The sequence below is a fragment of the Phyllobates terribilis genome, unplaced genomic scaffold, assembly GCF_046119375.1.
Source record: "Phyllobates terribilis strain yellow unplaced genomic scaffold, ASM4611937v1 Scaffold_5__5_contigs__length_657084704, whole genome shotgun sequence".
NCBI lineage: Eukaryota > Metazoa > Chordata > Amphibia > Anura > Dendrobatidae > Phyllobates > Phyllobates terribilis.
The window spans coordinates 150,296,804-150,313,279 of record NW_027362765.1 but is presented as its reverse complement, the minus strand read 5'-3'; the positions used below and the strand labels follow the sequence as shown (position 1 = coordinate 150,313,279).

Here is a 16,476-nt window from a genome sequence, read left to right as displayed (position 1 = left end):
CTCTGCATGCACAGTCATACAGGGAAGACAGTCAATCACTGGATAGGACCACTCACTTGACTCATAAGCAAACAAACACCAGGGATTTCACTTAATAAAATGTAAGGTTTTCTGAAACTTTACTCCAAAAAAAGTCCATCAGTCTTATCAACTCCTCCTGCTCTATAACAGCCTGCCTGAAGATCAGATGTCATTTTCAACATGACAAGGGGTCCAAAATTTAACACCTGTCTGAAGGAAGTCCGATAATCGGGGAATGACTATTTGCTTGTTCCTGACTATTGGCCTTTCTAAACAGGATGGCAAACACTCGACGAATTTGAAAAACGCTTGTTGGGTGTAATGATTTTTACTTTTGCTCCAAAATCATCTTTCTTGGCAGCACATCGTCCTGTATATGTTTATGAATCAAAACAGGACTTGCTGCCGATAACATGATGCCCTATGTGTATTAACGATCGTTCTGTTTGCAAAGAATTGGGGTCGAAACAGGTTATTAAACAACTGCCAATCGACTTCCATGTAGGCAATCATTGGTCTTAATGGCCACTAAGCCCAGCCTGATTTCCTTCTCTGCAAATGAAAGAAAAATAGACAGACATACAGAAAATTTAATAAGTAAATATATAGGATAGATGGACACATAGATAGATAAGGATAGATAGATAGATAAGGATAGCTAGATAGATTGCTAAAGATAGATAGATAATCAATAGATAAGGATAGATTGAAGATAATAGATAATACATGGATAAGGATAGATTGATAGATATTAGACAGATAAGGATAGATAGATAATAGATAGATAAGGATAGATAGATAGATAGATAGATAGATAGATAGATAGATAGATAGATAGATAGATACGTCATATGGGCTAAATAAAATCCACCTATTTTTGGTAAATATTGGAGTGCTGCATACTTTTTTTTCTCTTCCATATATGTTAGCAAAATCTGGATATTTTGCTTGGGAGGCGTTTTTGCACCCACATTACATTTGTCTAATGGTTTCTTCCATTTTTTATTCTAGATAGATAGATATGTAGATAGATTCTAATTCCCTCAACCTTCTGGCTCTCACTGAAACCTGGATCCAGCAGTCGGACACCACCGCCGCTGCAGCTCTCTCCTATGGTGGCCTACACTTCTCTCATACTCCGAGACCTGACAACAGATCAGGTGGAGGTGTTGGTCTGCTTCTTTCAACAAAATGTACTTTTCAGGTTATTCCCCCCTGTACCCTCCCTTATCTTCCCTTCTTTTGAGGCCCACACAGTCAGACTCTACCGGCCCTTCGCCCTGCGAGTGGCGGTTGTCTATCGCCCTCCAGGTCCCTCCCATCAGTTCCTGGATCACTTTGCTGCCTGGCTTCCAAATTTTCTATCCTGCGACATCCCCACGATAATCATGGGAGATTTTAACATCCCAATTGGCGATCCTCTTTCCCCATCTGCCGCTCACCTTTTATCACTAACCTCCTCCTTCGGCCTTTCACTGCTTGCTAATTCTCCTACACATGAGGACGGGAACACATTGGACCTGATCTTCTCCCAGCTTTGCTCAGTACATGACTTTACTAACTCTCCCCTTCCACTGTCTGACCATAATCTTCTTTCATTCTCTGTCAAGAACTGTGACTCTACTCAAGACCCCCCCACTTTCCACACTTATAGAAATATACGGGCCATTAACACCCAGAAATTTATGAAAAAGTTGCAATCATCATTGGCCCCAATCTCCTTCCTCTCATGTCCCGACTCTGCATTGAAGCATTATAACGAAATAATGCTATGCGCCCTGGATGAAGCCGCACCTCCTACACAAAGAACAATTCGGCATAGACGGCGACAACCCTGGCACACGCCTCAAACACGTCTTCTCCAGCGGTGTTCCAGGTGCGCTGAAAGGCTGTGGAGAAAATCTAATCTGCCCGAAGATTTCCTCCATTATAAATTTATGCTGAAAACATATAACTCTGCGCTTCACCTCTCCAAACAAACCTACTTTAACAACCTCATAATCTCACTTTCCAATAATCCTAAATGACTCTTTGACACGTTTCATTCTCTCCTCAATCAAACAGCACAGGTCCCGAACACCGACCTCAGCGAAGACGATCTGGCCAATTATTTCAAAGAAAAAACTGACCATATCCGTCAGGAAATTTTCTCCCAATCCTCAAACGTTTTGCATGCTCTCCCCCGCCACATTGTATCTTGCTCCCTTTCTGATTTCGAACCAGTCACGGAAGATGAAATGATCAGACTCCTTGCATCTTCTCGCCCTACCACCTGCACCAGTGACCCTATTCCCTCACATCTCCTTCAGTCCCTTGCTCCAGCTGTCACCACTCACCTAACTAAAATTTTCAACCTCTCCCTCTCATCTGGTATCTTTCCCTCTTCTTTTAAATACGCCAGCATACATCCATTGCTTAAAAAAACATCCCTTGACCAGAACTGCACGGCCAACTACAGACCTGTTTCCAATCTTCCCTTTATCTCTAAACTCTTGGAACGCCTGGTCCATTCCCGTCTAATCCGCTATCTCTCAGACAACTCTCTTCTTGACATTTTACAATCTGGTTTCCGCTCTTTACATTCTACTGAAACTGCCCTCACTAAAGTCTCTAATGATCTACTAACAGCTAAATCTAATGGTCATTATTCCCAGCTGATTCTCCTGGATCTCTCTGCAGCATTCGACACTGTGGATCACCAGCTCCTTCTCTCTATGCTCCGTACTGTCAGCCTCAAGGACACTGTTCTCTCCTGGTTCTCCTCCTATCTCTCTGACCGCTCCTTCTCTGTGTCTTTCGCCGGCTCCTCCTCCTCTCTCCTTCCCCTTACTGTAGGGGTTCCTCAAGGATCAGTCCTAGGCCCCCTTCTTTTCTCCTTATACACTGCTCCTATTGGACAAACAATCAGTAGATTCGGTTTTCAGTACCATCTCTATGCTGATGACACCCAATTATACACCTCTGCTCCGGACATCACCCCTGCATTACTACAAAAGACCAGTGATTGTCTTTCTGCTGTGTCTAACATTATGTCCTTCCTCTGTCTAAAACTGAATCTGTCAAAAACTGAACTACTCGTATTTCCTAGCTCCACTAACCTACCTGTGCCCGATATTGCCATTTCCGTTTGTGGCTCAACCAATACTCCCCAGCAACAAGCCCGCTGTCTTGGGGTAATTTTCGACTCAGATCTTTTCTTCACTCCTCACATCAAATCACTCGCTCGTTCATGTCATCTACACCTCAAAAACATCTCAAGAATGAGGACTATTCTCACCTTTGACTCGGCAAAAACTCTTACTGTCGCTCTTATTCATTCTAGTCTGGGCTACTGCAACTCTCTACTTATCGGGCTCCCTCTTACTAAACTCTCCCCTCTCCAATCCGTCCTTAACGCAGCAGCCAGGATCATAGTCCTCGCCAACCGCTACACCGATGCCTCTTCCCTGTGCCAGTCATTGCATTGGTTACCCATCCAATATAGAGTTCAATTTAAACTTATTATGCTTACCCACAAAGCGCTCCATGCTTCAGTACAACCCTACATCTCCTCCCTTGTCTCAGTCTACCACCCTACACGTACCCTCCGTTCTGCCAGTGACTTAAAACTTAAATCCTCCATAATCCGAACTTCCCACTCCCGTCTCCAAGATTTCTCGCGTGCTGCGCCAATTCTTTGGAATGCATTACACAGGACAGTTCGATTAATTCCCAATACCCACAGTTTCAAGCGGACCCTAAAAACCCATTTCTTTAGACTGGTGTATCGCCTCCACACACTATCTGTCCATCCCAGTTGCCCGTCCCAGTTTTCCCTCATATTAAAATCTTCTTCAATTTCAGGTTCATACCAACCATGCACATAATAGCCTCGGTCAGGACTGCACACATACTGGCAGGCGACCAGTCCATGTATTATTTATCCTATATAGTATATCAAGGCTGCATTATACAATATATGTACATTCTACCTTTTGTGTCTCCCCCATTTCCTCATAGACTGTAAGCTTGCGAGCAGGGCCCTCTCTCCTTTCGATATGAGTTATGTTTATTCTGTATTGTTGTATAAGTCCCCCCTAAAATTTGTAAAGTGCTGCGGAATATGTTGGAGCTATAAAAATAAAAATGATTATTATTATTATGAGTACACCCAGGGTTTATGGAGTCATACAATGATTAAGATGCATGTGATAAGTCAGTTGGACCTGATGGCTTGTCTTCTGGGTGTGTACATGTGAGTTTGATGTTATGAACTGGCAGATCAAGGAGAACAGGTTTATTACACTGAACATCACAAGTTTGAGCTCTCACCTGATACCATCGGAGTCTACACAAGTCTCGAGCCACTCCTAGGCCAATCACCCATAGGACGGTTGTGTTTAGATAACTAAATATATTCTGGATCCTTACACAATGGCTGGTGAAGACTGCAGGGTTAGGCATTGTCTAGCATATAGGATCTAAGAAAGTACTGTAAGAACTTGGCATGATGGCACCACAGTTATCTCTACAGTGCTGTGCAAATTAATTGGGACAAAGCCAAAAAAAACATATTTTTGAATATTTAATAATAAAATGTTATAATGCACTGTTACATACTAATTTTAGTAAGAAATATGTCCTCCTTTAGCAGATATGAGATTTTCAATGCGTTTTGGCATTGATTCTTCCAAGTTTTTGCATAAATTCTTCAATTCTTCATCATGGAACCACACTTGTATGGCACTGTTTATCATGCGTTCTTTTGCCAAGACGTCTCTTCACAATGCTCCACAAATTTTCTATAGGATTTAAGTCTGGTGAATTGCCAGGCCAGTCCAGCACTTTTACTTTATTTTCTTCCAGGAATTTATTCATACACTTGGAATTGTGGCATGGAGAAAAAGTACACTGAACCACTCCTCACAGAAACAAGCTCTCAACTGAAGCTGAGGGGGCAGCTAGCTGTTATTTTCTAACTAAAACCAGTCAAACCACATTTTGTTACTCACGGTTGTACACTCACACCTGTTCAAATCAGTTAAAACTGGTTTGAATCACTGACTGGTAACCAACTTACGATTTTACTTAAAAAATGCTTTGTCCCAATTAATTTGCACAGCACTGTATGTGGCCATGCCCTTTATGCCACAGAGACCTTGTCTAAGGAAAGTTTTATACTGCAAAATGAACTTATTCAGGAGGAGTTTGTCTAAACCTTGACTGTAAACATAGGACGATTTTGCAAATTGAATTATCCCCCACCACAGAACAATAAGGACTGTCACAGGAGAAGAGCTATTAAAAAATAATAATAATGATAGCTTTCATCTAAATTTCAGGGTGTTGAAGGGTCGCTAGGAGAGGTCATCAATATAAGATTGGGATCTTATATAGATTATCTATGCTCTGTGGACCCAGTCTGTCCATATGTTACAGGCTCGGCCTCTAAACTGGAATTTTATCTATGAGACAAGCTATTTCGTTGTGTACATGGTTGCAGCGCGCTCTCTTAGGTTAAGTTCAGACAAGAAATGAACTTTGCGTTTCAATGACATCCAGAAATTGCGGACATGACTGGCTTTGTGTGGGACTTCATATAGCACAGCATTTCGGTGCAGGAGCTGTCTGCTATTTACATGGTCCAGACCAGGTTTTTCCCTATTATCTTGCCTTATTATGTCTACAGGGATTTAAATTATTTAGGGAAGAGTCAGACGACTGTAATACGGGGAACGCAACGCAATGCTCAGACTGGCCGTCAATTCTCCTGACCTGAGCGTGACAGTGTGTATTTCTATGAAGCTGTCACACTTGGAACGGGAGAACCGGCAGCCAGACCAAGCATTGCATTGTGATCCCCGTCCGAGTTGTACAGCCGTCTGACTCTTCTCTTACTGGTATACTACTGTTTTGTGGTGAATTAGTGGGTTTTATTAGATAATTTATACCTGATTGTCCCCATTGTGGGTTAATCATGTTATGTGAGCAGGTATTATCCATAGGGGTTTCCTGTGTTGTTTTTTAGGGGGTTCTTTTTTATTGTCTTGTAGGGTCCATTTTATCTATTTTATTATTGGTAATAAACAATATATTTATATTGTGGAGTCCATTTTATCTATTTATTATTGGTAATAAACTGAATATATTTTTGCATAAATAAAGAAATTACTTTGATTAACTTATTTGGATGTATGCTTTTCAAGCTAATTGATAGGGCTATATATTTACATGCACTAATCTGGTGCGTAATTCACATCAGATCAGCACATGGTGTTATTTTATTTCCACGCACTCTTGTCCATGTGGATAATATCCTAGGAGCACGAGCACACAGGCTAACATTAATCTGTGTGCGGTGCATTGTGCACAAAGACAGCAAACGAACCGAAAAATAGGAGTCATTCTATATTCTATATACAGTACTATTGGTTAGTACTGATCCAGAAAGGTGGTTGGATCAGGTACAAATTCTTTGACCTGCTGAAGAAATAATTTAAAGGGGTTTATCCAGGACTTGGATTTGATAGCTTATCCTTAGTCATCACTGATCATTTGTTAGCAGATCCAACCTCAGCCAGATGTGCACAGTGTACGAAGTCAGATGATCACAGCTCTGTATATTGTATAATGGCCATTCTCGGGTACTGCAGCTCAGCTCGCATTGAAGGGGTGTTCCGATGAAAACAAGTTATCACCTATACATAGGATAGGTGATAATTCACTGATCATGGGGGTCTAGAGCTCACACCAATCAGCAGAATGGGGAATTTGTATCCTTTTACCCCCATTACAGAACGGAGCAGCAAGTCAGATGACCAGAAAAAGCGAAGCGCAGAGGTCAGAAACCCTGTAGGGAATGAATGGAGCAGCGGTCGAGCATGTGCATTGTGCTCCAGTCTAACAGAGATAAAAGTGCCCCTTTCTGCCAATCAATGAAGGTCCCAGTGGTCGGAAACCCCACCAATCAAAACTTTATCACCTACACTGTGGATAGGTGATAACTTGTTTTTAAAGGACAACCCATTTAAGATAAGCTGCAGCCCTTGACAACTCCTTTAAATGAATGTTTTCCCCATATCTAGATTGTTTAGTATGGGGAAAATGTGGACAAAGGTCACCATTACCTTTCTCATTCAGCTCAAACTTGTGGATTATGTTTTGCGCCCTCTCCAGAGTCGCCTCTTCTCCTTGATGCTGCAGGAATTCTTGTAGCTCCTCGGCAGAAAGTACCCTGTCCTCACCAGAGTAACGGTGAAATATCTCCTCCAGCTCCGGCCGCTGCATAAGCTGAGTGCAGAACTCTTCTATCTCACAGTCCTCCAGGGTGTCCGAATTGGAGCGATCACATTTCTACACAGGAAGGAAATACAGTCACGTTCTAGGGGTTAATCTGGAATTTTTAATAGGTCATTTGTCTATAAGCCATCACCTCTTCATTAGTTATCCAGGAACAGTATGGCACATACGGATGACGAGTCTGGAACTCCAGCTCACCCCATTCAAGTGAACAAAGCCGAATTGTGGCACTTCTACATATATGCTGTGAATACTTATGCATACATCTACATGTGACATCTTGTGCCAGCGCAGCTTGGAGATGAATTGGCAGAAACAAAGTCCACCATTACAACCCCAATATCATCTAGCTTTCCCAATTCCAGTTATGTGGTCATTTATTCCTTGCTCCTGTATCACTGCACAGCTAGGTCGACTAGTGCTTCTGGTCTAGTAGGGATTTGTCATTTCTACCTAGAGCTGTAAGACATACAGATATAAAATATATGAAATATCTGTATGTACCTTACTGTATGTTACTGATTGTATAACAAAATGGAGAATCAATACTACAGCCAAAAGGTCTGAATACAGGATGTCTAATCAGTTGGTTGTGCCAAAAGCCTTCAGAGGTGTTAATCATATGCACATAGCAATGTATATGGTAACTTATATTACAAAGGCTGCTAAGAGCACAAGCATTTTCTTAGGGTACATTTAGACTGAGGCTTGGACTGGCTCATAGGAGAACAGGAGGATCCTCCGGTGGGCCACCACCCTCTTATATGAGCAGTACTTGGCACTATATACTTGAATCATTATGTACAGACAAAGGCAGCATCTTATTCATGTAACAATCTACCCAGTCCATTGTTCTATCAATTTGTGAATGAGGATAGCGTCACATTTGCATGTCGTTGAAAAGTGGGGCCCTGGGGTTTGTTACTGGTGGGCCCTTGGCACCCCAGTCCACACTGTTTAGACTAGTAAACCCACGGCGTTAAACGACTGTGGTATGGCTATATAGCTATATAGAAGACAATTATTTAATAACCTGTATAACATGATTGATCGCTGCACGCAGCATACTACACATACAGGATGATGTACTGCCGAAAACGTTCAATTTTAAGCAAGGTTTATGATGAATGAGCATTTTGTTCGTTCTTTGGGTGATTGGTGCAGTGTTTAGAGCATCTGATAATGTGAAATGAGTCTTCCTAGGAATGCTTGTGCCCAATAATTGTCCAGTGTAAATGCAACCTTAATGTATGGCAAATTGTATTGATGATACCAACTAGCCGGCAGATCTATATTCTGTAGTATTGGAATGTAAAGTTTAAACCAAAGATAATCATGATGTCATGTAAAATGCTAATTACAGCAAAATAAGATTTCCCTTGTACACATATTGCCGGAAGTAGCGCAGCTTGGTCAAAACTGACCCTCCGTTGGTATGGCCCCCATGAATGTTTCTTTGCATTCCCTCTGGATACCTTCCCGCTGGGATGCCCCCTTAATGCTTTTCATTTGAAGCATTGTTTGGTTCTTTTGTACCCCATATGGAACGCCAGCTATGAGCTTCCCCTTCAGCCTGGAGACGCTATGTCACCTTATAATCAAACAACTGTTTTGATGAACTTGTGCTCTTCCCTACCCTCCAAAACGCGACCAAAGAATCATGCACCATATCTTCCCCTGGTTATCCTGCTATGCTACATCCTGATTATCCTTCACAGGGGCATTGCCTGCCAATACCACAGAATGGCCAGTTGATACCCGTTATATTTGTATTATAAGATAATACTTGTGCTCTCGGGAGCTTTTCTCTCACTTAAAGGGATTGTCCAGTCCAAATCATTAAGTCTGCAATCACTCTGTGTGCCTTATGAATCCCCCCAGTGCACGCACTGTGCACTGCGGGAATTCGCAGGTTTCAGGCCCGGTAACAGAGGGTATGTATGTGTTATACATACCCCCGACCAGTGGGCGCGGCCTCACTTCCATACACTTGTATTGAGCCGAAGACGCGCCCCATCTAGTGACACAGATGGCCGGAGGCAGGGCTGTGGAGTCGGTAAGCCAAATCTCCGACTCCAACTCCGACTCCTCAATTTCCATGACACCGTCTCCAACTCCGAATCCACAACTCCAACTCCGACTCCCTCATACATGACTCATGTTTAAGTGATACATTTACTGCAGCACAGATTCATCTCAGCTAAAAGGTCTACCCTTAGGTCAGGAATAGGACAGACATTTATAGGACATTTCATAACTTTCCCAAATTCTTATGAAAAAAATATTCCTCATAAACTGCTTTAAACTACTGTACCCAATTTATTATATATCTTAGGAGTTAGAGTCGGTCCATTTTATACCGACTCCGATTCCGACTCGACCAAAATGAACACCGACTCAGACTCCACGACTCTGACTCCACAGCCCTGGTCGGAGGTATGTATAACACATACATACCCTCTGTTACCGGGTCTGAAACCCGCGAATCCTCACAGTGCACAGTGCGTGCACTGGGGGGATTCATAAGTCGGCAGTCACACAGATTGATGGTAGACTTATCAGTTTTGACCGGTCAACCCCTTTAAATGCAAGTGAATCCTGATTAAAAGCGCCCATACATATAACATCAGCCCAATCCGTTGATATTGATGGGATTGGCTGACAGTCTAAAGTGCATGATGACCTCCCGAGAGGGAGAAGGATGCGGCATATGAGATTACCCATGGCTGATCCTTTTTTCTCCAGTAGATAAGCTGCCACGAGAGGAGTCTGACAACAGCTCTCACATGGAGAACCCTGACGCGCTCAGCCAAGCCTCTGTATGGGGAGTCAGGAGAGATAGCTGTCAGCTGAGTGACTGCACAGCTGACAGCTCTGTATGTGTGTTGCTTCAGAAGGATTTTGACATAAACAATTGATGGGCGGCAGACTGATTAGAGAAACTGTATTCCAATTTTTTGGTTAAAGGAAACTTAATTTTATGTACATTCAACTATGTACAAAGTGGTATACTTAAGAAAAAAGGAAAACTGAAGAATGAAATATCCAAAATGTGTTATGGCTGACTTTTTGTAATTTTGGCTTGAGAAAGGCCTATCATGTCCAAAACGTTGCTTGATTCATCTACCTCATTTGCAACTACTGCCATATGCTTTTAAGACAGAATAAAAGTTATATATTATTTCTTTGAGAAGTTTTCTAGTGCCTCAGATTCCCTTGGATTTTTGAAATATCCAAAATAGTTCATGCCATGCGATTGTCTGGTAGATTGTGCACTGCACGGCAAAGCATCCCAGCTGGATAATGGATGCCACAATATACAGTACTTATATGGTTAGGAAAAAAAAGCACTTGTCTTCAAAGATAAAAAAAATGTAATCCTTTATTTCATAAGAATAAAATCCATTATAATAAAAAAAATCCATTATAAAAAAAAATATTCTCACGCGTTTCAGACCGATAATATTAAATAGTTCTTAGTCATGGCTAAAGATACGTTATCTTTAGCCTTGACTAAGAACAATTTAGTTAAAGGGGTTGTCTGGTCAAAAGCAATAAGTCTGCAGTCACTCTGTGTGACTGCAGACATATGAATCCCTCTAGCGCGCACACTGTGTGCTGTGGGGATTTGCCAGTTTCTGATCCAGGACCGGAGGGTAAGTATACATTATACAGTACAGACCAAAAATTTGGACACACCTTCTCATTTAAAGATTTTTCTGTATTTTCATGACTATGAAAATTGTACATTCACACTGAAGGCATCAAAACTATGAATTAACACATGTGGAATTATATAATTAACAAAAAAGTGTGAAACAACTGAAAATATGTCTTATATTCTAGGTTCTTCAAAGTAGCCACCTTTTGCTTTGCACACTCTTGGCATTCTCTTGATGAGCTTCAAGAGGTAGTCACCGGAAATGGTCTTCCAACAATCTTGAAGGAGTTCCCAGAGATGCTTAGCACTTGTTGGCCCTTTTGCCTTCACTCTGCGGTCCAGCTCACCCCAAACCATCTCGATTGGGTTCAGGTCTGGTGATTGTGGAGGCCAGGTTATCTGGCGTAGCACCCCATCACTCTCCTTCTTGGTCAAATAGCACTTACACAGCCTGAAGATGTGTTTGGGGTCGTTGTCCTGTTGAAAAATAAATGATGGTCCAACTAAACGCAAACCGGATGGAATAGCATGCCGCTGCAAGATGCTGTGGTAGCCATGTTGGTTCAGTATGCCTTCAATTTTGAATAAATCCCCAACAGTGTCACCAGCAAAGCACCCCCACACCATCACACCTCCTCCTCCATGCTTCACGGTGGGAACCAGGCATGTAGAGTCCATCCGTTCACCTTTTGTGCATCACACAAAGACATGGTGGATGGAACCAAAGATCTCAAATTTGGACTCATCAGACCAAAGCACAGATTTCCACTGGTCTAATGTCCATTCCTTGTGTTCTTTAGCCCAAACAAGTCTCTTCTGCTTGTTGCCTGTCCTTAGCAGTGGTTTCCTAGCAGCTATTTTACCATGAAGGCCTGCTGCACAAAGTCTCCTCTTAACAGTTGTTGAAGAGATGTGTCTGCTGCTAGAACTCTGTGTGGCATTGGCCTGGTCTCTAATCTGAGCTGCTGTTAACCTGCGATTTCTGAGGCTAGTGACTCGGATAAACTTATCCTCAGAAGCAGAGGTGACTCTTGGTCTTCCTTTCCTGGGGCGGTCCTCATGTGAGCCAGTTTCTTTGTAGCGCTTGATGGTTTTTGCAACTACACTTGGGGACACAGTTTGCACAATTTTTCGGACTGACTGACCTTCATTTCTTAAAGTAATGATGGCCACTCGTTTTTCTTTACACGGCTGCTTTTTTCTTGCCATAATACAAATTCTAACAGTCTATTCAGTAGGACTATCAGCTGTGTATCCACCAGACTTCTGCACAACACAACTGATGGTCCCAACCCCATTTATAAGGCAAGAAATCCCACTTATTAAACCTGACAGGGCACACCTGTGAAGTGAAAACCATTTCCGGTGACTACCTCTTGAAGCTCATCAAGAGAATGCCAAGAGTGTGCAAAGCAGTCATCAAAGCAAAAGGTGGCTACTTTGAAGAACCAAGAATATAAGACATATTTTCAGCTGTTTCACACTTTTTTGTTAAGTATATAATTCCACATGTGTTAATTCATAGTTTTGATGCCTTCTGTGTGAATGTACAATTTTCAAAGTCATGAAAATACAGAAAAATCTTTAAATGAGAAGGTGTGTCCAAACTTTTGGTTTGTACTGTACATACCTCCGGCCAGGGGGCGCTGCCTTGCGCCATACACTTGTATTGAGCAAGGCCACGCCCTGTCGCGGATGGCCAATGGGCGTGTCCAACTAAAGGGCGTGCCCCCGCTCAATACAAATGTTTGGAGAGCGAGGTCGCGCCCACTGGCCGGGGGTATGTATATATATATATGCACATACCCTCCAGTCCTGGGTCTGAAACCGGCGAATCCGTACGTGCTCTGGGGGGATTCATAAGTCTGCAATCACACAGAGTGACTGTAGACTTATCGCTTTTGACCGGACATCCCCTTTAAATAGGTCCAGAACGCATGTAGATTTTTTATCATTTTGAATTTAATCTTATGAAATGAGAATAAAGGATTCGGATTTTTTATCTTTGACAATGAGTGCTGGAACTTACTTTTCTCCTAACAAAATGGTATATACAGATACTTCCATATTTTATATCTGTATATCTTACAGAGGGAGAGATGCTTTGTTTTATGTATCATATACATGTGACATTTGATCATATTACTCTCAGCATGTCAGCCCCTCAAGTTATACAGATGAACAAAACTGATACTGGGCACTGCAAAACGAATCCACTCACACAGCCTCAAGGAGTTAACATGAAAAAAAGTGTATGTAATGCTAGCGAGGGTCACTGCTGGCAGGGGCTCACAGAACTCCTGGGTGTGTGCCACTTAGCCACTCTAAATTTAGCCAGCGTACACAGACAGCTTCACTGCAGAGCTGCGGATCAGCAGTCAGGGGACACAGGACAACTGCCTCCTGGAGGGTAGTAACTAATAAGGTGCCGGCAGCACTGCCCCACCCATTGGTAAACACCCATAGGTATATGATTCTACCTGGAGACGGGTACTTATATATAACAGTATTAAGACTACAGGTGGCATGATTAATTATGGAGGATGACCACATTAAACTCCTTTACCCAGTTATTTATAGGAAACCTCTCCGTTGTGAAATGCTGTATAATATATGGACATCGTGTCACCAATCAGGAGAAGCAGAGCAGATGAATTTATAAATTTGGGGAGAAAGATTCTAGGCTTAGGAGTTGTGGGGGCGGTTCCTAATCAGTGATTGACAGCCTCCCCTCATTAGGGTTTGCCCTCAATCACTGATTAAGACCGCCGACAGGACTCCTAAATCCAGAATAAGCAGGGATTTAAAGAAAATCTGTCATTTGGTCAAAAGTTACCATTTTTTTCTCTTGTTTTATTCCTGATGTTCACCTGAGTATTCTTTTTTTTTTTTTTTTATTTAAATCCACCATATGGTTCTAGAAATATTTTACTTTTTACTTAGTGCTGATTGCTATGGTCTTTAACAAAGGTACGTTGCTCACCAGATTCTCTGGAGGCGTGCCTTTAGGCTGCTCTTTATTGTGAGCACTGCCCTCTTGGCAAAGAATATAAATAATAAATAAAATTTGCACTATTATTTATTTATTATGCTTACTTATATTGCACCATTAATTCCACAGTGCTTCATGGCTATTTTCATTACTGTCCCCATTGGAGCTCACAATCTAGATTCCATATCAGTATGTATGGAGGGAAACCGGAGAACCCGGAGGAAACCCATGCAAACACGGGGAAAACATACAAACCCCTTGCAGATTTTGTCCTTGGTGGGATTTGAACCCAGGACCCCAGCGCTGCAAAGTAACAGTGCTAACCACTGAGCCACCGTGCTGCCCCTAAATATAAAGGCCCATATCTCTGGAAGTGTATGGTGGATAAAAAGAAACAAAACACCAGGAGAGCAACGGGAATAAAATAAGAGCAAAAAAGGACAAGTTTCGTCCTGCTGACAGGCACTTTTTAAATGAATAAAATAGAAGTTACATTCATTCTAACTTTTATATAAATCTCATCTTTTCCTGCTCCAAGATTGCAGAGGGTTTTTGAAAGACGACAGATTCCCTGGATTAAAACTGGTTCCAAATATTGTCCTAAGCAAGTGGTAAAGTCAATCCTGCGATTGCTGCCACCCTGCAGCTCTCCAACTACAACTTCCAGCATGCCATATACCATGTATTTTTAATGAAAGCCAATATACCTCCCTTCTAGTAACCCTGGTTTCCCTAGCCAAGTATATACATAAAAGCATAAAGGTGTCACCTTGAAGAGCGTGTAGGCGTACATGTCGTTCATATCGATGTTTATCATCCTCAGCATGTCCTTCACTTCTTGGAAACTCATCTTTTCATCCCCATCTCTGTCTGCCTGATGCAGATAATCCCGGATCCAAATGCAGATCAGTCAAGGAAGATAATTCATGGGAGGTGACATATTAAAACATGCCTAAGTGACTGCACCACGACCTGACTATTGAGAATACAGTGCAGATGTATAGAGAAACTTCCATAGCAGAAAGCTGCAAAACTTCCTGGCTGCCAATATATTATATTGGGTTGGTACAGACAAGATGATATAAAGATACCAAGGGTCATCATGCAGAAGATGCCACAGATAAGTCTCAATACAAAGACCAGATGATATAGGGAAATGAGAGATGGTTTATGAGTCACTAGAGAAAGGTTGGCACAGTAGTTTCACCAGAAAGGTGCCATGTACATGCCTCCGTAAAATAAAAGTCAACTCGTAGATGAAGTTTTATAAAGCAAATATTGGGGCAGCCATGAAAGATACCATGGATAGGACCCCAGAAAAGGGAACATAGTAGAAATATTAAGGGAAGAAGAGAGGGATGGTTAGATACAGACTTGAATGGATAAGTTAAGAGTAAAGCCAAGTTTCTATAAGGCTCAAATGTTTGATGGCAAAACTGGTGTTGAACTTGGCCAATGCTAAGTTTTCTGTCCCTTATTAAACCTGTCAACCACTTCAATTCATAAGGATATTGAACTAATTTCTCCCTCTGGCTCATTGCCTCCGCTCTCTCCATCAGTTTTTGCAGCCCTTGTACCCAGCTACGAGCTTCTTGGTCAGTGGATGCAGCCAGGTCCAAGTTTCTTCTCCTTCCCATGAAGGAGATACTGAAGCAGCAGCTCTCCGGGAAGCGGCGGCCATTTCTACGAAGCCCTTCTGACTGTCGCCCTTCACGTACAGACTCAATGTGTAGAACAGAAACTGCGGCAAAGGACACAATGGGGAATGGAGATAAAGAAACACAATGAAAAAAATATGTAGCATTGCAATGTGACATTAACAGGGAAACTAATCAATGCAAACAATAGAGGGTGATTTGTGTAAAAAATTACCCTTTAAAGCCCAGGTAATGCAGAACAGGTTTACCCACAAAAAACATCCCTCTGATGATGCTTGTCTGACGCATCACACCATCTATCCCAGAACAGAAGGGCCAGGCCATACTATCACACACCACAATACCTTCCCATTTTTTGTATGAGCTCAGTGTTCTCATAGACCTTTTCTTGGTTGTAGGCCTCTAACGCCCCAAGACAAGGATGAAAAGGTTAACCTGAAGTAGGCCGCCCTATCTAATAGGCAGGGCTGTGGAGCCGGTAAGCCAAACCACTGACTCCGACTCCTCAATTTCTCTGACTCCAGACTCCGACTCCAATTCTGACTCCACGACTCTGACTCCAGAGCCCTGCCTCACTACTTAGCATTTACATAACGTACAGCACAGTTTCATCTCAACCTAAAGCCTAAATCCTTATATCAGGAATAGAACAGACATTTATAGGACATTTCATAACTTTCCCAAATTGTTATGAAAAAATTTACAGCACATCCTGCATTGTACTACTGTACCAATTTATTATATATTTTAGGAGTCGGAGTCAGTCCATTTTATACCAACTCCACCAAAATGGACTCTGACTCCACAGTCCTGGTAATAGGTCCCATGGCAGGTTACTTCCCTGATACTTAAGCCCTTGTATACAG

At 42.2% G+C, this 16,476-nt stretch overlaps 1 protein-coding gene across 2 annotated transcripts in view; it reads right to left on the bottom strand.

Moving 5' to 3' along the window:
* Positions 1-16,476, bottom strand: part of PLCD3 (phospholipase C delta 3) — a 78,327-nt gene that overhangs the window by 30,083 nt on the left and 31,768 nt on the right. For both annotated transcript variants that reach the window (XM_073683180.1, XM_073683181.1), the window contains exons 3-5: positions 15,465-15,693; positions 14,722-14,851; positions 7,128-7,353 (exon numbers count right to left, since the gene is read on the bottom strand). In XM_073683180.1, the coding sequence (XP_073539281.1) occupies positions 7,128-7,353; positions 14,722-14,851; positions 15,465-15,693 (585 nt within the window). The remainder of the gene's footprint in view (positions 1-7,127; positions 7,354-14,721; positions 14,852-15,464; positions 15,694-16,476) is intronic.